This window comes from Acipenser ruthenus, chromosome 24 (assembly GCF_902713425.1).
Source record: "Acipenser ruthenus chromosome 24, fAciRut3.2 maternal haplotype, whole genome shotgun sequence".
In the NCBI taxonomy this organism is placed as follows: Eukaryota; Metazoa; Chordata; class Actinopteri; order Acipenseriformes; family Acipenseridae; genus Acipenser; species Acipenser ruthenus.
This window is the reverse complement of record NC_081212.1, coordinates 9937914-9963191: the sequence shown is the minus strand read 5'-3', so window position 1 is coordinate 9963191 and position 25278 is coordinate 9937914. Positions and strand designations below refer to the sequence as shown.

At 43.7% G+C, this 25278-nt stretch overlaps 1 protein-coding gene across 1 annotated transcript in view; it reads left to right on the top strand.

Annotated features, from left to right (window-relative positions):
• Positions 1-25278, top strand: part of LOC117429475 (cytosolic arginine sensor for mTORC1 subunit 2-like) — a 56472-nt gene that overhangs the window by 28989 nt on the left and 2205 nt on the right. The window contains exons 3-8 of the mRNA XM_034048986.3: positions 1199-1392; positions 8469-8601; positions 9496-9619; positions 12929-13039; positions 14843-14925; positions 24570-24664. Of these exons, the coding sequence (XP_033904877.1) occupies positions 1199-1392; positions 8469-8601; positions 9496-9619; positions 12929-13039; positions 14843-14925; positions 24570-24664 (740 nt within the window). The remainder of the gene's footprint in view (positions 1-1198; positions 1393-8468; positions 8602-9495; positions 9620-12928; positions 13040-14842; positions 14926-24569; positions 24665-25278) is intronic.

The following is a 25278-nucleotide window of genomic DNA, read 5'->3' as shown; positions in this document are numbered from 1 at the left end:
TGCGCTTCATCTTGTAATACTGTGCGCTTCATCTTGTAATACAGTGCGCTTCATCTTGTAATACTGTGTGCTTCATCTTGTAATACAGTGTACTTCATCTTGTAATACAGTGTACTTCATCTTGTAATACTGTGCGCTTCATCTTGTAATACAGTGCGCTTCATCTTGTAATACAGTGTGCTTCATCTTGTAATACAGTGTGCTTCATCTTGTAATACTGTGTGCTTCATCTTGTAATACTGTGCTTCATCTTGTAATACAGTGCGCTTCATCTTGTAATACAGTGTGCTTCATCTTGTAGTACAGTGTGCTTCATCTTGTAATACTGTGTTAAGGTGCTTTCATCTGAGCTCTAGGGCTAACAAGGTGATTCCATCAATCTTACCGTTTTGCACTTCCATTAGCTACATGGGTTTCAAACATTCCTTTTGAAACACACAGGCTAAAGAACGTTCTCATGTTTCTTGCCCTGCCTACCAGGAAGTCTGCTACTGCTTTTTGGTCATTTCACCTCAGCAGTGTCCTCTGGGTCATGTTACTGGCTGAAGGCATGTCAGTCAATAGGGAGAGCAGCTGGTTGGCTAGTGACAGGAAGAATCCGGTGAAGGGACGGAGACAATTTCACCCTCAGGTGACCCAGGAAGTGAAAGACGGTCTAAAAGCATGGCTGCAAACAGATTTCATAACCTAGAATAGTACCAGATATTTAAAAATAAACAGACTTGTTTGATAAAACAGATCTTTCTTTCAAAACGGAACACTTGAGACTCATAGAAATGAATGGATGTGTTCAGTTCTTAAAGGACATTGTGACTGTGGAGAAAGTCCAAGGAAGAGCAACCAAATCCCAGGGCTTACAGGAATGAGCTGTGAGCTGTGAAACAATTGAATGTTTAGCCTAAATAACTAGGGGGGACTTGATTAAAGTCTTTAATATCTTTAAAGGAATTGACAAAACCCTAACCAATACTTTCTGAGCACAGGACCCAGGAACAGAGGGCACAGTTGGAAATGAAGTGGTTTATGGAATGGTTTACCTAGTCATGTTGTAAATGCAGAACCTTTGAGATCCTTTAAGAATTGTAAAAGTTTGGAGGTCAATCAGCTGCTATGAACCACAAGAGCATTAATGGGATGAATCGCCTCCTCTCATTCATACATTTTCTCTCCTCTCTCTCTCTCTCTCTCTGTATTTCAGAGCTGCCTGTGTCCGAGTTTCTGAGTGTGGCTGAGGCAACATGGCTTGCACTGAACGTGGTCTCGGGGGGTGGGAGTTCCTCCAGCAACCAGCCAATCGGAGTCACCAAAATTGCCAAGTCAGTTATCGCACCGCTGGCTGATCACAACATCTCTGTTTTCATGCTCTCCACCTACCAGACCGACTTCATCCTGGTAAGCTGAGCACAGCACAGTCCACACCGTGACTGCAGACCTTCTGTTCAATTGAATTGAAGTTGTGAAGGGTTACAGAACCCCCTGCAGTGTTTACAGGAAACACGTGACTGTACCCTTGCTGCATCCTGTGTTGTGCATATCACAGCACTTTTTTTTCAATGTAATCCCGGTTAATGTGAATAATAATGAGAAATCCCAATACAGAGAAATCCAGATTTGCAGAGAGGGTATTCGGAAATGGGAAACAAAATATGCAGGCCAAATATAGAGGCCCGCTGTAGTTATTTTTACAGTTTAATTTATTACAAAAGTCTTCCATGACTACTAAACATTCAATAGTGCTACATTTAGAAATACTTAAAGAAACTTAAATTCAATGATAAACTTTCAACTTTAAGTCTTTTCAATGAAAAAGAGTTCTAGTAGTTATTGAACTTAGTTTCATTTAATATTTCTAAAATTATTCAAAATCTTTTCCATGCACACATAAATTATTATTATTTATTTCTTAGCAGACGCCCTTATGCAGGGCGACTTACAGTTGTTACAAGATATCACATTATTTTTTTACATACAATTACCCATTTATACAGTTGGGTTTTTACTGGAGCAATCTAGGTAAAGTACCTTGCTCAAGGGTACAGCAGCAGTGTCCCCACCTGGAATTGAACCCACGACCTTCTGGTTAAGAGTCCAGAGCCCGAACCACTACTCCACACTATGTTTTACATATTGTGGGAACGTGGCTGGGTACAGCGGTGTAGGTACAAAACTCTGGAGACTTTGTTTTGCAGTTCCAACACAATGCTATTCACAAATTATACAACACAAAACAAACAAACAAACAAAAATCACTTGAAGATACTACCGACACAATTTAAAGTTGCTTCCCTGTCTGTCACAGGATAGCTAAGCTGTTTACTTGTCTCTTAAACACCAGTTCTTGTTACTCACAGGTTCTAACTCCACTCTCCAGCACTCCCTCTTGCTCTCCTTTCTGACACACCCAAAATGTTTTTTTATGGTTAGTGCTTAATTAAATAACAGTCCATTTCAAATGATCCAATTACCTCATTAACACTGGAACCGCTGTGGTTATACTCATACCTAAAACCACCGCTGGCAGTCATTATGACGGTTACATTCTAAACAACATCAGTATTAATATTTAAACTATCGGATACAACTCAAAAGTTTTATTCAAGCACATCATATCAAACATCTGCACAGCCGAAACGCCGTATTTAAATGAACAATTAACCATAAAAGGGTTTATTTCTAACTTGCCACATATAAAGCACTACTTCAAAATATGAAACTATAATAAAATAAACATTTCAAAAGAAACCAGCGTGGAAGCAGGGGTAAATATAAGAACATAAAAAAGTTTACAAACGAGAGGAGGCCATTCGGCCCATCTTGCTCGTTTGGTTGTTAGTAGCTTATTGATCCCAGAATCTCATCAAGCAGCTGCTTGAAGGATACCAGGGTGTCGGCTTCAACAACATTACTGGGGAGTTGGTTCCAGACCCTCACAATTCTCTGTGTAAAAAAGTGTCTCCTATTTTCTGTTCTGAATGCCCCTTTATCTAATCTCCATTTGTGACCCCTGGTCCTTGTTTCTTTTTTCAGGTCAAAGAAGTCCCCTGGGTTGACATTGTCTATACCTTTTTGAATTTTGAATGCTTGAATCAGTTCGCCGCGTAGTCTTCTTTGTTCAAGACTGAATAGATTAAATTCTTTCAGCCTGTCTGCATACGACATGCCTTTTAAACCCAGGCTAATTCTGGTCGCTCTTCTTTGCACTCTTTCTAGAGCAGCAATATCCTTTTTGTAACAAGGTGACCAGAACAGAACACAATATTCTAGATGAGGTCTTACTAATGCATTGTAAAGTTTTAACATTACTTCCCTTGATTTAAATTCAACACTTTTCACAATATATCCGAGCATCTTGTTGGCCTTTTTATAGCTTCCCCACATTGTCTACATCAAGACATTTCTGAGTCGACATAAACTCCTAGGTCTTTTTCATAGATTCCTTCTCCAATTTCAGTATCTCCCATATGATATTTATAATGCACATATTTATTGCCTGTGTGCAGTACCTTACACTTTTCTCTATTAAATGTCATTTGCCATGTGTCTGCCCAGTTCTGAATGCTGTCTAGATCATTTTGAATGACCTTTGCTGCTGTAACAGTGTTTGCCACTCCTATTTTTGTGTCATCTGCAAATTTAACAAGTTTGCTTACTATACCAGAATCTAAATCATTAATGTAGATTAGGAATAGCAGAGGACCTAATACTGATCCCTGTGGTACACCACTGGTTACCTCGCTCCATTTTGAGGTTTCTCCTTTAATCAGTACTTTCTGTTTTCTACATGTTAACCACTCCCTAATCCATGTGCATGCATTTCCTTGAATCCCTACTGCGTTCAGTTTGAGAATTAATCTTTTATGCGGGACTTTGTCAAAAGCTTTCTGGAAATCTAAATAAACCATTTCATATGCTTTGCAATTATCCATTGTCGATGTTGCATCCTCAAAAAAATCAAGCAGGTTATTTAGACACGATCTCCCTTTCCTAAAACCATGCTGACTGTCTCCCAGGATACTGTTACCATATAGGTAATTTTCCATTTTGGATCTTATTATAGTTTCCATAAGTTTACATATAATAGAAGTCAGGCTTATTGGTCTGTAGTTACCTGGTTCAGTTTTGTTTCCCTTTTTGTGGATCGTATTACATTTGCAATTCTCCAGTCTGTCGATACAACCCCTGTGTCAAGAGACTGTTGCATGATCTTGGTTAGCGGTTTGTAAATAATTTATTTTATTTCTTTGAGTACTATTGGGAGGATCTCATCTGGCCCAGGGGATTTGTTTATTTTAAGAGCTCCTAGTCCCTTTTAACACTTCTGCCTTTAACAGTTTTGTAAAAATGAAAGTAGTTTTTAATTTAAAACAAAAGTAACATATGTTTTCTCCTGCGTGTGTCACGCAGTGCAGCACAGAATCTGGTTGAGCTGCTGCAGCCTGCTGCTTTGCAGTTTTCTGATCGAAATGTTTCTGCCGAAGCGCTGTGGCTAGCTTCAAGATGAAATCTCTTCTACTGAAATTTTCCCCGGGGCATTCCTTGTACAAAACAAAGGAATTGATGGCTGCCGGGTCTAGTAGAGATAACAACAGGCTTATATATAAAAATAAAATAGAATATTGTAGGTTATATTCAAAATAAAAACATGTATTGTATAAGGCAGTCAATGTGACAGTTTTGCGATCCTTCCTTTCAAATGCCATCAGGTTATCTAATACATATACTTAGGAAAAGTCAAGAATGGACAACTGCGTGTCTTTCAAACACGTAGAGTAATTACAATTTTAAAAGTGAAAACCTCGTATTAATGACTGCCTGGCGGTTCTAGTGTTAAACTCAGGTGTTTTGCTACCACTCTGATTTCTGATACTGATGACATCTACTGGTCAGTCCGCTGCTACTGCAGTTCTTCCACTTCTAAATGGGAACAATTCTTGATTGTTCTTGACAATCCTAAGAACATAAGAAACGTTACAAATGAGAGGAGGCCATTCGGCCCATCTTGCTCATTTGGTTGTTAGTAACTTATTGATTCCAGAATCTCATCAAGCAGCTTCTTGAAGGATCCAAGGTGTCAGCTTTTTTTGTAGTGAGGTGACCAGAACTGAACACAATATTCTAGATGAGGTCTTACTAATGCATTGTAAAGTTTTAGCATTACTTCCCTTACAGTCTTTCAGCGGTTCTTTCGCAACCATAACAAAGAAACAGTTCACTTTGCCACATCCCCTTTTGTACCTTCAGTCACGCCCCCTTGGTTAGCGAGTGCAAGCGCTTTTCCCCCAATCCACGGTTGCCACATCGCTTCCCGTCTGGGGCAATGACTTGGTGTACTTTGGCTCTGCCCCCTTCCTGCATGGCCGACTTCCGATTGACCCTGGAATGAACTGCCAAACCATCCAGTCCGGGGCACACTTTTCCCTTTCCACAGCGCCCTCACAGGTCAGGAGGGAGATTTATAACCAAGATTCATTCTTTCTCTGTCACATCAGTACTTTCTGTTTTCTACATGTTAACCATAATCGGCCAATTGTGCTCCGCCCCCCTGGGAGCTCCCATCCACGGTCGGCAGTGGAATAGCCTGGACTCGAACCGGTGACCTCCAGGCTATAGGGCGCATCCTGCACTCCACGCGGAGCGCCTTTACTGGATGCGCCAATCGGAAGCCCTCTGGGAATTTGTTTATTTTAAGAGCTCCTAGTCCCTTTAACACTTCTGGCTCTGTTATGCTAAAGTTATTTAAAACTGGATAGGAACAAGTCGACATGTGGGGCATGTTATCCGTATCCTCCTTTGTAAAAACTTGTGAAAAATAATCATTTAATATACTTGCAATTTTTTTCTCTTCATGTATGATGTTGTATTCTCTTCATGTATGATGTTGTATCTCTTAGACATTTTACTCCTTGAATGTTCTTTTGCTGTTATAATATTGGAAATACTTTTTGGAATTGGTTTTAGCCCCCTTAGCAGTGTTCATTTCTATCTCTCTCTTGGCCTTTCTAACTTCCTTTTTGACTTGCACTTGCAGTTTCAAGTGCTCTTTCTGTGTACTTTGTTCTTGGTCCCTTTTAAACGCTAGACTGGCATATTTCCTTCTGTTACCAAACCACATATCCATCCCCTGAGCTCAAACCCCTGGGTTAGAGTGGACTCAGCTGAGAGACAGTGGACCCTCGACAGCCCATCCGCATTACCATGTTTTGCTCCAGCTCTGTATTCGATGGTAAAGCGGTATGGCTGTAAAGACAAAAAAACATCTGGTGACTAGCATTTCTTTCTTTATTCACCCTTATCCATTTCAGAGGAGCATGGTCCGTAATAAGAGTGAATTCCCTGCCCAACAGATAATGCTTTAGTGTTTCTATTGCCCACTTTATTGCCTGGCACTCTTTCTCCACAATTGTGCATCTTTGTTCCCTTGGTAGTAATTTTCTAGTGACGTAGATTACTGGGTGCTCTTCTCCGTCTATACCTCTTTACTGGGTGCTCTTCTCCGTCTATGCCCTGTGACAGCACTGGCCCCAGCCCGACATCAGATACGTCTGTCTGTAGTATAAAGGGTTTTCCAAAATCTGGGACCACTAACACAGGATCAATCCTACATGACATTTTTCTGTGTTGGCAGTAAGATCTGCTTTCCAAAGACTGTGTGAAACAGCCCCGACTTTACCCAGGTGTGATTCCCAGTCTTCACTGTATACCACAATGTCATCCGAATAAGCTGATGCGTATTGTATCTATTAACCTCTGAAAGGTTGCAGGGGCACCATGCAAGCCGAAGGGCATCACCATATACTGGAATAAACCTTCAAGATTGACAAATGTTGTTTTCTCTTTTGCCATGTCCATCAACGGTATCTGCCAGGAACCTTTAGTTAGACCTAGTGTGGACACAAATCTGTCTTTGCCTAACTTTTCTATTAGTTTGTCTAACCGGGGCATAGGGTAGGCATCAAACTTGGACACTTTATTTAATTTCCTAGTATTGTTAAAGAAGTGCTGTGTCCCATCTGGTTTTGGCACTAGCACTATAGAACTAGTCCACTTGCTGTTAGATTCCTCTATAACTCCCAGCTTTAACATTTGTTCTACACTGTCCCTCTCCTAAATTAGGACCACTTTCACACTTTCACTCTGACTTATTTCCCTGCCGTTGATTAAAACCGTTTTTCTGTTCCTCCAAGGTTTCAAGAGATTAATGTGATATATTTGCTCCTTTTTTCTGCGATCCAGCTGCTGTATTTTATAATTCCTGTTGCTTCTATCACCTCTTGGTGTCCCTGCCACTGTCTGCATGTGTTTTCCCGGACTATGGGAGTCACAGAGGAACTGACACTGCTGGATACTCAGCTTTACCTGTCCCTCAAGCAGGGTGATGGATCTACTGCTAATATTTTGAATACCTGTCTTGATGACATCAAAAATTGGATGTTTGAAAACTTCCTAATGCTAAATTGAACCAATGCAAACAATGTGAGAGGAAGGGTTTAAATCTCTCACTGCAGAAAAAAATATGAAGGCTGTGAATATATTGCATCTCCAGGCAAATATTAGAAGTTGGGAAATTATAAAAAATAGTAACTATACAAAAAAAGATACATATAGGTGATCTTTGACTGTTGTGGGATGTCTGGTTGCAGACTGGCCCCAGTTTGATATTGGAACGAGATTGAGTTTTACAAACTGGTTTCATGGTGCAGATGGAAACGTCTCATAATTCCATCAACATAGACTAGATGAATTTGCACCCAATGGGTCGTGTTGAGGTCAATGTAAACCATACCTTCTGAAGATACAAAAATTCCATTTTCATTTGGGTTAGAGTCATGCTGTTAATGTCATGCTCTGATACCAAAAATGTGACTCTCTCTTTTGATCAATTTGGAGCTAAAAATAATCTTAATGCTTTTACATAACCAGGATTACCCTTGGATCAGACATTAATACTGGGCTGGAATTCGCTTCAGCGTGTAATGCAGCTCTAATACTGACACTGCTGGATCATGCCTATAGACAATAACAGCAGATTAACAACTACAGAAAGCAAAGCTCAGAGCACAGCAGGGTAATGTAGAATCAATCAAATTTGTGTTACTCTCGAGTTACAGATTTGTAATGAGAGTGTTTTACTAATAGAAAATTTGCAAACAAGAGGAGGCCATTTGGCCCATCTATGCTCGTCCGGTTCCAGGTAGCTGATTCATCTTAGAACTCAAATTGGGTCTTAAAGGTCCCAGTGATTCAGCATCAACAACATGACTAGGTTCCATACCCTCACCACTCTCTATTTCCTTCCCTCTGTCCTAAATCTATCCAGTTTACAACGTTCTGCTCGTATTGATTAAGGTTAACCTTTTTTAATCTCCTTTTAAGGTCCCCCCTAGTTCTTCTTTGTTTATTCAATGATATTGTTTCTGGACAATGCCCAGCGATGATGATGATGATGATGTTTGTCTGTCTGTGTGCAGGTGCGAGAGAGGGACCTGCCCCTCGTGATGCACACACTCTCCTCAGAGTTCACTCTCCTGAGGGTCGTCAATGGTGAGGCGGTGGCAGCCAACAGTCTTGGGATGACCAATGGTTTTGTCAAGCCCAAACTCGGTATGTCCCTTTTCAATTTCTGCACAGCTCCACTGCAAATACTACACAAGAAGGGCTGTGATACTCACATTTTCAGTCATTTCCTTTAATTTTAAGATATTAGTTATAATAAAAACCTGTTACATGTCACTCATTTGTACTTGTCTGCACAATTGTTGAGTACCAATCAATGACAATTTGACAGTGTGATTTAATACAATGTGACCAAACATTAGGTTATTATCATAACCCTGGTTCTCTGAAATAGCAATGTAACCATTACCACATGGGTATTTACCTCCTAAAGACCCAAAACTTGAATAAGATATCTCAAAGCTGCTCGACGAGCCTGTGACGCAGTTATGGCCTGCCCAGAGGACATAAAAAACATTGCAGTCACAGACCTCAATGTCATTTTTCCTTCAAGCCTGCTGCAATGGTGGATGCACCGACCATGAAGGTTAATGGTTACCTTTCTATTTCAGGGGACCAGGTTTATGATAATAACCTAACATTCCCATTCAAGTATGAAATGTAACCATTACCGCATGAATAAGTGTACCAGAGCTGTCGCAAGGCTACGCCGAGAGGCTGCCTTGTGCGTTACCATACGGAACCCCAGTAACAAGTAGCTAGGGATAACACATTGAGGGAGAAGCTCACCTATGCATGTGTTGTAAAGGTTGACCAAGGACCGCCGACATTAAGTCTGTAGAACCTAGTAAAGGTATGGGGAGTAGCCCACACCGCTGCAAATGTCCTAGACAGATGCCCCCTGGAATAAAGCCCACACTGCTGCCCATAGTGCACGTAGGTCCTGGTTGATCTGACAGTGACGCCTCTAATTTTGTGTGGGATGTGTTTGCTCCTGGCTTGCTGGTTGACTGTGTGTTTTGTTTCTGTTCTTGTTTGCAGTCCAGAGGCCTGTGATCCACCCCCTATCCAGCCCCAGCAACATGTTCTGTGTGACCAGCCTGGATCCAGACACCCTGCCCTCCGTCGCCACGATTCTAATGGACGTCATGTTCTACTCCTCCGGGTGAGCAAGTGCTGTAAACAGATCATATCATATGAATCGGGTGCGGGGTAAATGAGTTATTTAAGGCATGGGTTCCAAACTGTGGGCCACGAAACAGTCCTTGGTGGTCCGCCAGCGCAACTGCATTCTCCAGTCTATATGTACATTGACAAGTGCTTAAATAAATAACTCCACTTGACTCGTGTAATCTAAGTAAAAGTTAAATAAATGTAAGGTTGAGCTGTATATGTTGAACACACCATAGAAAAAAACTGTTTAAAAAAACAAGCTGCAATATGTCAAGTTTAATTCTCGCGAGTACGGTGCGTTCAACTGCAAGGTAACCTAGCAATGTACACATAGTCCACACCATTTATTATTATTATTATTATTATTATTATTATTATTATTATTATTATTTATTTCTTAGCAGACGCCCTTATCCAGGGCGACTTACAATCGTAAGCAAATACATTTCAAGTGTTACAATACAAGTAATACAATAAGAGCAAGAAATACAATAACTTTTGTTCAAGTGTGACAACTGTAAAAAACTGCAGGTGGTAATTCAAGCAGACATGGATAGATTTGTTATACGAAAAGCAGAAGGAATCACTGGTGGAGAAGATCATGAAAGTCCTGGACCATCGCTACCAGTACACGAAATAAAAAAAAGAATAGTGGGAAGAAATTACGATGACAGCTACTTAAAGCTTGGATTTTTCTTTTCCGGGTCGGATGAGTACCTGTTGCCTCAGTGTGTTATGTGCTGCGAAACATTAGCGAATGAGTGTCTGAAGCCATCAAAACTTGAGCGTCACCTGAAGTAAAAACATTGCTGGAGGTTTCTGTGAGGAAAAAAAATGAACTGAGTACTGGAGAAAACCACAACACAAATAGAAAAGTGCTTAAAAGCATCCTACTTGGTTGCAATGAGAAGTGTAAAAAAAACACTATTGGAGAGGATTTGATTTTGTCTTCCGTGCAAGATATGTGTCGAGAGGTCCTAGGCGAAGAAGCTGGAAGAAAAATAGGAAGCATACCTCTCTCTAATAACACAGTTTGCCAGCGCATCAGTGAAATGAGCATACATGTGAAAGATCAGCTCATCGAAATGATTTGTTATGCCGGTTCATTTGCATTGCTGCTCCACGAAAGCACCGATTTTGCAAACTTAGCACAGCTTGTGATTTACGTGAGGTCTATGCTCAAAACCAAACTGACAGAAGCACTTTTATTCTGCCAAGAGTTACCAACCTGAACAACTGGTGCTGAGATCTTTCAGTTATTGAATGATTTCATTACGTCAAACTGGACTGGAAGAAATGAGTTGGGATATGTACCGATGGAGTGGCTGCTATGACGGGTAAGTTGTGTCTCTCTAGTGTGAGAAGTCCCCCCCGAATGTCACTGCTACCCACTGTATGCTGCATAGACAGGCACTGGCATGGAAAGAAATGAACGCAGAGCTGCATGATGCGCTGGGTTCGGTTGTTACGATTGTTAATTTGGTAAAGGCAAATCCTCTCAACACTTGTCTGTTCAGTGCTTTATGTGCTGAAATAGGGGCTGGCCATGAGCATGTTTTGCTTCATTCTGAAGTAAGATGGCTTTCCAAAGGAAAGAGGTGAACTTAAAGAATTAGTGCAGCAACGTGGCTCCCCGCTGGCAGAACATTTTATGGATTCACTGTTCCTTTCCTGTCTGGCTTACCTGGCTGACATTTTACTGAAGTCAACAAACTAAATTCATCACTTCAGGGACATGGTGGACATTTGCTTGTACAAGAAGACACAATCAGAGCTTTCAAAAGAAAAATCAGCATTTCGTCTCCTTCGGCTCCACTCTGAGCGGTGGGATATGTGACAGAGAGCGAATGAATCCGAGTCAACAGTCTCCCTCCTGACCTGTGAGGGCGCTGTGTAACAGGAACAGAGTGCCCCGGACTGTCTGGTTTGAAAGTTCATTCCCAGGTCAGTCGGAAGTCGGCCATCCAAAAAGGGGGCGAAGCCACAATACTAGAAGTCAGCGCCTTACTGCGGTAGGCGATGTGTCAGTCATGGATTGGAGGAGATGTGATTGCACTCGCTACCAAAGGGGGCGTGACTGAAGGTGTGTCAGGGTGTGTGGCCGAGCGATCTGTTCCTTTGTTATGGTTACGGAATGACCATGAGTGAAACGAAACCGTGAGTGTTAAGTGTTGTCATTGTAGACGGCTAAATATCCGGGAGCTGTCGCTATTCAGCCAGCATCAAACCCGGACTGCACTGCACCACTGTTAGAACTATTTCACGTATTCACAACACCGCTGCCCCCGGAGCACTCGCTGTTGGACTGGTGATCGTGTAGGTGTTTTAAAGTGTGTGTTTATTGTTATTATCATTTTGAGACTGAACCCCGTGGTTTTACTGAATATACACATTGTTGTTATTATTTAAAAGCCCTTAATAAAGCTTTTTTTCTAAGCACTTTGCCACAGCATGTTAGAATCACAATGAATCATTTTCCTCAGGAAGTGTTAGTGGGCCTTAGTGCGTATTGCAGCTGCTTAGGTGGGCCTCAGGGGGAACCCCTGATTTAAGGGATACTAGCATTGTTGTGGCATGATACAGGGTAATAATTGAATTCCCAAGTAAATTATTAACAAGGAAAGCACCACAGCAATGCCATTATTGCTATATCACTACAACTTTAAGTTGTTTATTTATTTATTTCTGTTGGTTCACTAAAAGGGCTCAAGCATCCGTGGGAAGCATTTTTTTTTTACGTCTCATCCGAAGGATGGAGCACAAGGAGGTTAAGTGACTTGCTCAGGGTCACACACAGTGAGTCAGTGGCTGAGCTGGGATTGCACTAGGAACCTCCTGGTAGCAAGCAATAATAATATTATTATTATTATTATTATTATTATTATTATTAATAATAATAATAATAATAATAATAATAATAATAATAATAATAATAATAATAATAATAATAATAATAATAGCATAGAACAAAGAAGAACTATGGGGGGGGGGGCATTGAAGCCTTTCAAATCTTAAAAGTTGACAAACCTGAACTAATATTTTAAGCATAGAAACCAGAACCACAGGATGCAGCTGGCAATTAAGTGGACTTAGGACAAAGGGTTGGAGACACTAATTCACACAGGGTATGGAATGGGTGACCTAATCATGTTGTTGGTGCTGAATTATTGGGATCCTTTAAGACCCCATCTTGACAAAGGTTTGAGATCAATCAACTACTAGGAACCAAGCATAGATGGACCAAGTGGCCTCCCCTCGTTCCGTGTGTGTGTGTGTGTGAGAGTGTATGTCTGTGTTTCAGGGTGAAGGAGTCTGCAGCACCCAGTGACGATTTGGAGTACATCAGGTTCTTCTCCTTCTCTCTGATTGAAGGCTACGTCTCCTTGGTGATGGATGAGGAGACACAGAAGAGGTAGGTGATTAGGAGAGAAACATGACACTGGGCAGCCTGTTATAAAAAATAACTCCCTATCTACTGGTAGACTCTATTCCCAAAGTGGAGTTATTTATGTTTTGTATTGATGATGCTCTTCCAAGGTAAACTCCAGACTGATAGAGCCTCCTGGGTAGGTGACTGTCTGAACTAGGGGAGTGTGGCGTAGTGGTGGGCAGTCAAGGCTAACCCTAACCCCAAACACAGAACTGCAGTTTAAAGAGCCTTGGCACACAAAATACTTCAAAACTGGAACAAACAAAACGTTTAAACAAAAACCCTACAAACTCTTCAAAACAAACAAAATATAACACCCAAGCTTCTTTTTTTTTTCTCTCTCTCTCTCTCTCTCTCTCTCTCTCCTTCACTGACACATCTCTGACACACTCTTACCAAATACTCCTTTGTTCCCTTTTTATACCATGAGGCCAGGGGCTTAATTGATTCCATCATCCAATCACTGGCCTCATTCCACTTTTCCATTCAAACTTCAATCACTCGATTAATCCAACAATTAAACAATCAAACAATTAAACAATGTCCTGTTGCTGTGCAAGGGTGGGCATCTTGTTTCCAGCTTCCTTCACCAAACTCACACAGCCGTGTGCAGAGCCTCTGCTCTGTCACAGGGAGTTTCCACACTTAAAAGGTAGAATGTAATGATGGGTTATTCTCTGACCCACGTGACATTCATGTTGTTTGGTTGGAGACACCTCTTGACACAGAGAGTGGTGAAGGTATGGAATGGGTTATCTAGTTAAGTTGTTGATGCTTGTCACAAAGACGGCCGGAGTCGGTGGCGTCAGACCAGAAGCAGGAAATAAACAGACAGAGAGGTGTGGTTTGGTGGAGCTGAGCGAATGGTTTCGCTCAGCATTTAATAAACAGCACAGAAAATAAAAGGTTTTAACACAAAACACGGGACACGGCACTATACGCCAAAATAAAAAGACAAACAAAACGTACTACACTTAAACAGACAGACGAACAAACACGGTGAGTGAAAACACTTCTAATTACTTTACTTTGTTTTATTTTCTCCTTCTCTCTCTCCCGTTCTCCACTCACCGAACACCCAACCCTGAGTGAAAGAAATGTGCATCTATATATACTGTTGTGCTGGGATTCAATTACTAATTAATTATTCACTTGAATCCCAGCACGTGAATTAATTCTGTGCAAACCCCGTGCTCATATATTACATTTAACCAGCACGTGAAGTGATTTGTGCCCTCCTCGTGCCTAAATACAAATCTACATTTTTAAATACACGTGAAACACAGACCCGTTTATATCCCGTGTACCAATGACTATACACCAACATTAACACACGCAACATACAACACATAACACACAAAATACACACAGGGGCGGGCACTTCGTCACAATGCTGAATCACTGGGGTCCTTTAAGACTCAAATTGACAAAGTTCTGACATTAATAAGCTGACATTAATGCCCTTTGTTGAGCTTAAACTTAAGGTAAATTTCAGTGACATATCTTTTATGTTATTTTGTTTCCAATTCTTGTCTCTGTTTTAAGGTTGTTTTTTCCTGCTTTTTCAGTCTGGGTATCTCCCATATGCCTATACTGAAAAAGCAGGAAAGAATCAGAACAGATTTTGAGGGAAAGCTCCCCCAACTCCCCAACCTTTCTGAAGGGCTTAAGTATGTAATCTAACAGGGATGGTGTTCAGATCCAGCAGAGTTAGCTGCGTAGATCCTGATTCTATATCCGGCAGCAGTGTGTTCATATCTCATGACTGCATGCTGTCTCCCTCAGGTTCCCCCTTAACGTGCTCTTCACCAGCGCCTCCGGAGAGCTCTGGAAGATGGTGAGGATCGGAGGGCAGCCGCTGGGCTTCGGTGAGTGAGAGCGAGGCTGTGTATGTCTATAAACTTGCCCACAAATTTCCAATGCTTAATGGAATTGGTGCTAACAAAATAGTAACATCAACTCCATATTTAGGTGTCAAATGTTTTTAAAGAAACAAATGTTAACATTTCTTTTCATTTTAAAACATTGTGAAATATAATGTACTTCCTGGGTCACCTCAGCAGTGTCTTCTGGGCCATGTTATTGGCTGAAAGCAAACCAGTCAATGGGGAAGCAGCTGATTGTTTATTGATAGGAAAGAAGCCATTGAAGGGTAGAATTTCACCCTCTAGAATGACCAAGCAAGTGCAACATTAACTGAAAGCATGGCTTGCAAACAGAGGTTTGTAGTACCAGATATCATATTTTAAAATTACAGTAGTGTTTCTTTCTTTCAATAGTGGACACGTGAGACCTATATAAAAATGGAAGTGCACAACAGAGAGGAGTTATGGGATTATTTTGTGAGCTACACTCGCTGTCATTTTGTAACAGCGTATGTTTTTTTCTCATGAGCCTGCCCACTGCATTCAGGTTTTAAATTATCCAAACAGTACGAGAGACCAGCAACCCAAAAATCTTCAAATCTCATGCCATATATCAGTCCAATCATGGGCCAAGATTCCTCTTATATTGATGATGCACGAGCCTTTCTTTCCATAATATATTCTATCGGAATAGGCTGGACCAAAAAATACCAGAAGCACAACATAGCTTACTGTAGTTCACCAAATGCTTCTTCAATGAAGAATAAGACTATGTTATGGTTGAATACATACTCTCCCTAACTCATTTCATTAACAAATGAGTCAGGAAATGATCATTTAATCTTATTATGCATCACAGTAAAACTACCCCATGAGGACCATCATATGTACTGTGATATTATATTGTAGCCTGTATAATACGTATTGTATCCTGACTATTGTATCGCTACACTCCTAATTCTTCATTGAAAGGCTGTTTTGTTTTGTTTTGTGGAAAAAGCAGTGTGTGATTGTCTCTCAGATGAGTGTGGGATCGTGTGTGATTGTCTGTCTCTCTCTCAGATGAGTGTGGGATCGTGTGTGATTGTCTACCTCTCTGTCTCTCTCTCAGATGAGTGTGGGATCGTGTGTGATTGTCTGTCTCTCTCAGATGAGTGTGGGATCGTGTGTGATTGTCTACCTCTCTGTCTCTCTCTCAGATGAGTGTGGGATCGTGTTTGATTGTCTACCTCTCTGTCTCTCTCTCAGATGAGTGTGGGATCGTGTGTGATTGTCTGTCTCTCTCTCAGATGAGTGTGGGATCGTGTGTGATTGTCTACCTCTCTGTCTCTCTCTCAGATGAGTGTGGGATCGTGTGTGATTGTCTGTCTCTCTCTCAGATGAGTGTGGGATGGTGTGTGATTCTCTACCTCTCTGTCTTTCTCTCAGATGAGTGTGGGATCGAGTGTGATTGTCTGTCTCTCTCTCAGATGAGTGTGGGATCGTGTGTGATTGTCTGTCTCTCTCTCAGATGAGTATGGGATCGTGTGTGATTGTCTACCTCTCTGTCTCTCTCTCAGATGAGTGTGGGATCGTGTGTGATTGTCTACCTCTCTGTCTCTCTCTCAGATGAGTGTGAGATCGTGTGTGATTGTCTGTCTCTCTCTCAGATGAGTGTGGGATCGTGTGTGATTCTCTACCTCTCTGTCTTTCTCTCAATGAGTGTGGGATCGTGTGTGATTGTCTGTCTCTCTCTCAGATGAGTGTGGGATCGTGTGTGATTCTCTACCTCTCTGTCTTTCTCTCAGATGAGTGTGGGATCGTGTGTGATTGTCTGTCTCTCTCTCAGATGAGTGTGGGATCGTGTGTGATTCTCTACCTCTCTGTCTTTCTCTCAGATGAGTGTGGGATCGAGTGTGATTATCTGTCTCTCTCTCAGATGAGTGTGGGATCGTGTGTGATTGTCTGTCTCTCTCTCAGATGAGTGTGGGATCGTGTGTGATTGTCTACCTCTCTGTCTCTCTCTCAGATGAGTGTGAGATCGTGTGTGATTGTCTGTCTCTCTCTCAGATGAGTGTGGGATCGTGTGTGATTCTCTACCTCTCTGTCTTTCTCTCAATGAGTGTGGGATCGAGTGTGATTGTCTGTCTCTCTCTCAGATGAGTGTGGGATCGTGTGTGATTGTCTACCTCTCAAATGAGTGTGGGATCGTGTGGGATTGTCTGCCTCTCTGTCTCTCTCAGATGAGTGTAGGATCGTGTGTGATTGTCTGCCTCTCTGTCTCTCTCTCAGATGAGTGTGGGATCGTGTGTGATTGTCTGTCTCTCTCTCAGATGAGTGTGGGATCGTGTGTGATTGTCTCTCTCTCAGATGAGTGTGGGATCGTGTGTGATTGTCTGCCTCTCTGTCTCTCTCTCAGATGAGTGTGGGATCGTGTGTGATTGTCTGTCTCTCTCTCAGATGAGTGTGGGATCGTGTGTGATTGTCTACCTCTCAGATGAGTGTGGGATCGTGTGTGATTGTCTGCCTCTCTGTCTCTCTCTCAGATGAGTGGGATCGTGTGTGATTGTCTGTCTCTCTCAGATGAGTGTGGGATCGTGTGTGATTGTCTGTCTGTCTCTCTCTCAGATGAGTGTGGGATCGTGTGTGATTGTCTACCTCTCTGTCTCTCTCTCAGATGAGTGTGGGATCGTGTGTGATTGTCTGCCTCTCTCTCAGATGAGTGTGGGATCGTGTGTGATTGTCTGCCTCTCTGTCTCTCTCTCAGATGAGTGGGATCGTGTGTGATTGTCTGTCTCTCTCAGATGAGTGTGGGATCGTGTGTGATTGTCTACCTCTGTCTCTCTCTCAGATGAGTGTGGGATCGTGTGTGATTGTCTGTCTGTCTCTCTCTCAGATGAGTGTGGGATCGTGTGTGATTGTCTACCTCTCTGTCTCTCTCTCAGATGAGTGTGGGATCGTGTGTGATTCTCTACCTCTCTGTCTTTCTCTCAGATGAGTGTGGGATCGAGTGTGATTGTCTGTCTCTCTCTCAGATGAGTGTAGGATCGTGTGTGATTGTCTGTCTGTCTGTCTCTCTCTCAGATGAGTGTGGGATCGTGTGTGATTGTCTACCTCTCTGTCTCTCTCTCAGATGAGTGTGGGATCGTGTGTGATTGTCTACCTCTCAGATGAGTGTGGGATCGTGTGTGATTGTCTGCCTCTCTGTCTCTCTCAGATGAGTGTAGGATCGTGTGTGATTGTCTGCCTCTCTGTCTCTCTCTCAGATGAGTGTGGGATCGTGTGTGATTGTCTGTCTCTCTGTCTTTCTCTCAATGAGTGTGGGATCGTGTGTGATTGTCTGTCTCTCTCTCAGATGAGTGTGGGATCGTGTGTGATTCTCTACCTCTCTGTCTTTCTCTCAGATGAGTGTGGGATCGTGTGTGATTGTCTGTCTCTCTCTCAGATGAGTGTGGGATCGTGTGTGATTCTCTACCTCTCTGTCTTTCTCTCAGATGAGTGTGGGATCGAGTGTGATTGTCTGTCTCTCTCTCAGATGAGTGTGGGATCGTGTGTGATTGTCTGTCTCTCTCTCAGATGAGTGTGGGATCGTGTGTGATTGTCTACCTCTCTGTCTCTCTCTCAGATGAGTGTGAGATCGTGTGTGAATGTCTGTCTCTCTCTCAGATGAGTGTGGGATCGTGTGTGATTCTCTACCTCTCTGTCTTTCTCTCAATGAGTGTGGGATCGAGTGTGATTGTCTGTCTCTCTCTCAGATGAGTGTGGGATCGTGTGTGATTGTCTACCTCTCAAATGAGTGTGGGATCGTGTGTGATTGTCTGTCTCTCTCAGATGAGTGTGGGATCGTGTGTGATTGTCTACCTCTGTCTCTCTCTCAGATGAGTGTGGGATCGTGTGTGATTGTCTGCCTCTCTGTCTCTCTCTCAGATGAGTGGGATCGTGTGTGATTGTCTGTCTCTCTCAGATGAGTGTGGGATCGTGTGTGATTGTCTACCTCTGTCTCTCTCTCAGATGAGTGTGGGATCGTGTGTGATTGTCTGCCTCTCTGTCTCTCTCTCAGATGAGTGTGGGATCGTGTGTGATTGTCTGTCTCTCTCTCAGATGAGTGTGGGATCGTGTGTGATTGTCTCTCTCTCAGATGAGTGTGGGATCGTGTGTGATTGTCTGCCTCTCTGTCTCTCTCTCAGATGAGTGTGGGATCGTGTGTGATTGTCTGTCTCTCTCTCAGATGAGTGTGGGATCGTGTGTGATTGTCTACCTCTCAGATGAGTGTGGGATCGTGTGTGATTGTCTGCCTCTCTGTCTCTCTCTCAGATGAGTGGGATCGTGTGTGATTGTCTGTCTCTCTCAGATGAGTGTGGGATCGTGTGTGATTGTCTACCTCTGTCTCTCTCTCAGATGAGTGTGGGATCGTGTGTGATTGTCTACCTCTCTGTCTCTCTCTCAGATGAGTGTGGGATCGTGTGTGATTCTCTACCTCTCTGTCTTTCTCTCAGATGAGTGTGGGATCGAGTGTGATTGTCTGTCTCTCTCTCAGATGAGTGTAGGATCGTGTGTGATTGTCTGTCTGTCTGTCTCTCTCTCAGATGAGTGTGGGATCGTGTGTGATTGTCTACCTCTCTGTCTCTCTCTCAGATGAGTGTGGGATCGTGTGTGATTGTCTACCTCTCAGATGAGTGTGGGATCGTGTGTGATTGTCTGCCTCTCTGTCTCTCTCAGATGAGTGTAGGATCGTGTGTGATTGTCTGCCTCTCTGTCTCTCTCTCAGATGAGTGTGGGATCGTGTGTGATTGTCTGTCTCTCTGTCTTTCTCTCAATGAGTGTGGGATCGTGTGTGATTGTCTGTCTCTCTCTCAGATGAGTGTGGGATCGTGTGTGATTCTCTACCTCTCTGTCTTTCTCTCAGATGAGTGTGGGATCGTGTGTGATTGTCTGTCTCTCTCTCAGATGAGTGTGGGATCATGTGTGATTCTCTACCTCTCTGTCTTTCTCTCAGATGAGTGTGGGATCGAGTGTGATTGTCTGTCTCTCTCTCAGATGAGTGTGGGATCGTGTGTGATTGTCTGTCTCTCTCTCAGATGAGTGTGGGATCGTGTGTGATTGTCTACCTCTCTGTCTCTCTCTCAGATGAGTGTGAGATCGTGTGTGATTGTCTGTCTCTCTCTCAGATGAGTGTGGGATCGTGTGTGATTCTCTACCTCTCTGTCTTTCTCTCAATGAGTGTGGGATCGAGTGTGATTGTCTGTCTCTCTCTCAGATGAGTGTGGGATCGTGTGGGATTGTCTGCCTCTCTGTCTCTCTCAGATGAGTGTAGGATCGTGTGTGATTGTCTGCCTCTCTGTCTCTCTCTCAGATGAGTGTGGGATCGTGTGTGATTGTCTGTCTCTCTCTCAGATGAGTGTGGGATCGTGTGTGATTGTCTGTCTCTCTCTCAGATGAGTGTGGGATCGTGTGTGATTGTCTGCCTCTCTGTCTCTCTCTCAGATGAGTGTGGGATCGTGTGTGATTGTCTGTCTCTCTCTCAGATGAGTGTGGGATCGTGTGTGATTGTCTACCTCTCAGATGAGTGTGGGATCGTGTGTGATTGTCTGCCTCACTGTCTCTCTCTCAGATGAGTGGGATCGTGTGTGATTGTCTGTCTCTCTCAGATGAGTGTGGGATCGTGTGTGATTGTCTACCTCTGTCTCTCTCTCAGATGAGTGTGGGATCGTGTGTGATTGTCTGTCTGTCTCTCTCTCAGATGAGTGTGGGATCGTGTGTGATTGTCTACCTCTCTGTCTCTCTCTCAGATGAGTGTGGGATCGTGTGTGATTCTCTACCTCTCTGTCTTTCTCTCAGATGAGTGTGGGATCGAGTGTGATTGTCTGTCTCTCTCTCAGATGAGTGTAGGATCGTGTGTGATTGTCTGTCTGTCTGTCTCTCTCTCAGATGAGTGTGGGATCGTGTGTGATTGTCTACCTCTCTGTCTCTCTCTCAGATGAGTGTGGGATCGTGTGTGATTGTCTACCTCTCAGATGAGTGTGGGATCGTGTGTGATTGTCTGCCTCTCTGTCTCTCTCAGATGAGTGTAGGATCGTGTGTGATTGTCTGCCTCTCTGTCTCTCTCTCAGATGAGTGTGGGATCGTGTGTGATTGTCTGTCTCTCTCTCAGATGAGTGTGGGATCGTGTGTGATTGTCTGTCTCTCTCTCAGATGAGTGTGGGATCGTGTGTGATTCTCTGCCTCTCTGTCTCTCTCTCAGATGAGTGTGGGATCGTGTGTGATTGTCTGTCTCTCTCTCAGATGAGTGTGGGATCGTGTGTGATTGTCTACCTCTCAGATGAGTGTGGGATCGTGTGTGATTGTCTGCCTCTCTGTCTCTCTCTCAGATGAGTGTGGGATCGTGTGTGATTGTCTACCTCTCAGATGAGTGTGGGATCGTGTGTGATTGTCTGTCTGTCTGTCTCTCTCTCAGATGAGTGTGGGATCGTGTGATTGTCTGTCTCTCAGATGAGTGTGGGATCGTGTGTGATTGTCTCTCTCTCAGATGAGTGTGGGATCGTGTGTGATTGTCTACCTCTCAGATGAGTGTGGGATCGTGTGTGATTGTCTACCTCTCTGTCTCTCAGATGAGTGTGGGATCGTGTGTGATTGTCTACCTCTCTGTCTCTCTCTCAGATGAGTGTGGGATCATGTGTGATTGTCTACCTCTGTCTCTCAGATGAGTGTGGGATCGTGTGTGATTGTCTGCCTGTCAGATGAGTGTGGGATAGTGTGTGATTGTCTGCCTCTCAGATGAGTGTGGGATCATGTGTGATTGTCTGCCTCTCTGTCTCTCTCTCAGATGAGTGTGGGATCGTGTGTGATTGTCTACCTCTCTGTCTCTCTCTCAGATGAGTGTGGGATCGTGTGTGATTGTCTGTCTGTCTGTCTCTCTCTCAGATGAGTGTGGGATCGTGTGATTGTCTGTCTCTCAGATGAGTGTGGGATCGTGTGTGATTGTCTCTCTCTCAGATGAGTGTGGGATCGTGTGTGATTGTCTAACTCTCAGATGAGTGTGGGATCGTGTGTGATTGTCTGTCTCTCTCTCAGATGAGTGGGATCGTGTGTGATTGTCTGTCTCTCTCAGATGAGTGTGGGATCGTGTGTGATTGTCTACCTCTCTCTCTCTCTCTCAGATGAGTGTGGGATCGAGTGTGATTGTCTGTCTCTCTCTCAGATGAGTGTGGGATCGTGTGTGATTGTCTACCTCTCTGTCTCTCTCTCAGATGAGTGTGGGATCGTGTGTGATTGTCTGTCTCTCTCTCAGTTGAGTGTGGGATCCTGTGTGATTGTCTACCTCTCTGTCTCTCTCTCAGATGAGTGTGGGATCGTGTGTGATTGTCTACCTCTCTGTCTCTCTCTCAGATGAGTGTGGGATCGTGTGTGATTGTCTGTCTCTCTCTCTCAGATGAGTGTGGGATCGTGTGTGATTGTCTACCTCTCTGTCTCTCTCTCAGATGAGTGTGGGATCGAGTGTGATTGTCTGTCTATCTCTCAGATGAGTGTAGGATCGTGTGTGATTGTCTGCCTCTCTGTCTCTCTCAGATGAGTGTAGGATCGTGTGTGATTGTCTGCCTCTCTCTCAGATGAGTGTGGGATCGTGTGTGATTGTCTACCTCTCTGTCTCTCTCTCAGATGAGTGTAGGATCGTGTGTGATTGTCTGCCTCTCTGTCTCTCTCTCAGATGAGTGTGGGATCGTGTGTGATTGTCTCTCTCTCAGATGAGTGTGGGATCGTGTGTGATTGTCTACCTCTCAGATGAGTGTGGGATCGTGTGTGATTGTCTGTCTCTCTCAGATGAGTGTGGGATCATGTGTGATTGTCTACCTCTCTGTCTCTCTCTCAGATGAGTGTGGGATCGTGTGTGATTGTCTGTCTCTCTCTCAGATGAGTGTGGGATCGTGTGTGATTGTCTCTCTCTCAGATGAGTGTGGGATCGTGTGTGATTGTCTGCCTCTCTGTCTCTCTCTCAGATGAGTGTGGGATCGTGTGTGATTGTCTGTCTCTCTCTCAGATGAGTGTGGGATCGTGTGTGATTGTCTACCTCTCAGATGAGTGTGGGATCGTGTGTGATTGTCTGCCTCTCTGTCTCTCTCTCAGATGAGTGGGATCGTGTGTGATTGTCTGTCTCTCTCAGATGAGTGTGGGATCGTGTGTGATTGTCTGTCTGTCTCTCTCTCAGATGAGTGTGGGATCGTGTGTGATTGTCTGTCTCTCTCAGATGAGTGTGGGATCGTGTGTGATTGTCTACCTCTCTGTCTCTCTCTCAGATGAGTGTGGGATCGTGTGTGATTGTCTACCTCTCTGTCTCTCTCTCAGATGAGTGTGGGATCGTGTGTGATTGTCTGTCTCTCTCTCAGATGAGTGTGGGATCGTGTGTGATTGTCTACCTCTCTGTCTCTCTCTGATGAGTGTGGGATCGTGTGTGATTGTCTACCTCTGTCTCTCAGATGAGTGTGGGATCGTGTGTGATTGTCTACCTCTCTGTCTCTCTCTCAGATGAGTGGGATCGTGTGTGATTGTCTGTCTCTCTCAGATGAGTGTGGGATTGTGTGTGATTCTCTACCTCTCTGTCTCTCTCTCAGATGAGTGTGGGATCGAGTGTGATTGTCTGTCTCTCTCTCAGATGAGTGTGGGATCATGTGTGATTGTCTACCTCTCTGTCTCTCTCTCAGATGAGTGTGTGATCGTGTGTGATTGTCTACCTCTCAGATGAGTGTGGGATCGTGTGTGATTGTCTGCCTCTGTCTCTCTCAGATGAGTGTGGGATCGTGTGTGATTGTCTGTCTCTCAGATGAGTGTGGGATCGTGTGTGATTGTCTGCCTCTCTGTCTCTCTCTCAGATGAGTGTGGGATCGTGTGTGATTGTCTACCTCTCTGTCTCTCTCTCAGATGAGTGTGGGATCGTGTGTGATTGTCTACCTCTCTGTCTCTCTCTCAGATGAGTGTGGGATCGTGTGTGATTGTCTACCTCTCTGTCTCTCTCTCAGATGAGTGTGGGATCGTGTGTGATTGTCTGTCTCTCTCTCAGATGAGTGTGGGATCGTGTGTGATTGTCTACCTCTCTGTCTCTCTCTCAGATGAGCGTGGGATCGTGTGTGATTGTCTACCTCTCTGTCTCTCAGATGAGTGTGGGATCGTGTGTGATTGTCTACCTCTCTGTCTCTCTCTCAGATGAGTGTGGGATCATGTGTGATTGTCTACCTCTGTCTCTCAGATGAGTGTGGGATCGTGTGTGATTGTCTGCCTGTCAGATGAGTGTGGGATAGTGTGTGATTGTCTGCCTCTCAGATGAGTGTGGGATCATGTGTGATTGTCTGCCTCTCTGTCTCTCTCTCAGATGAGTGTGGGATCGTGTGTGATTGTCTACCTCTCTGTCTCTCTCTCAGATGAGTGTGGGATCGTGTGTGATTGTCTGCCTGTCAGATGAGTGTGGGATAGTGTGTGATTGTCTGCCTCTCAGATGAGTGTGGGATCATGTGTGATTGTCTGCCTCTCTGTCTCTCTCTCAGATGAGTGTGGGATCGTGTGTGATTGTCTACCTCTCTGTCTCTCTCTCAGATGAGTGTGGGATAGTGTGTGATTGTCTGCCTCTCAGATGAGTGTGGGATCATGTGTGATTGTCTGCCTCTCTGTCTCTCTCTCAGATGAGTGTGGGATCGTGGCTCAGATATCTGAATCCCTGGCTGCTGCTGACATTCCTGCCTACTACATCAGCACCTTCAAATTCGACCATGCTCTTGTGAGTGTTACATCCAAATACCACCAGTTTGAGTCTTCCTGTTGCAGCTGCCTCACATTGTGTTTTCTTTTTCAACCTTCCCCACAGACCTACAAGAGGTTTTAACACAGGATCAGCTGAATATTTATATCATAAGAATATAAGAAAAGGCCCTTCGTCCCACCAGTACTTATCCTACTTAAAGTGTTGTCAAAACATATTAAAAATTAAAGTTGGTACTTAAGGTGTTACAAAAAACTCATTACGTTACCTTTGCTGTGAACCGTGTTGTTAGTATCAAGAGTTATATTGCTGACCCTTTTAAAATTATATGTCGTGGATCATAAACCAACTGGGCAATACATGTATCCAAGGTGTCCTCCGCTCACCGTGCACCAGCGACCCCTGTACGCTGCCCAGAGCTGCATTGTCCTCCGACAGCGTGAAAAAAAGCGGTCGGCTGACGGTACACGCTTCGGAGGACAGCGTGTGTTCGTCTTCACCGCTTTGGGGTCAGCGCAGGGGTGGTAGCGGTGAGCTGAGCTTAAAATACAATTGGATATGTCAAACTGGGAGAAAAGTGGGGTGAAATTAATTGCGGACTACTATATTTTTATAAAAACAAACAAAAAAAA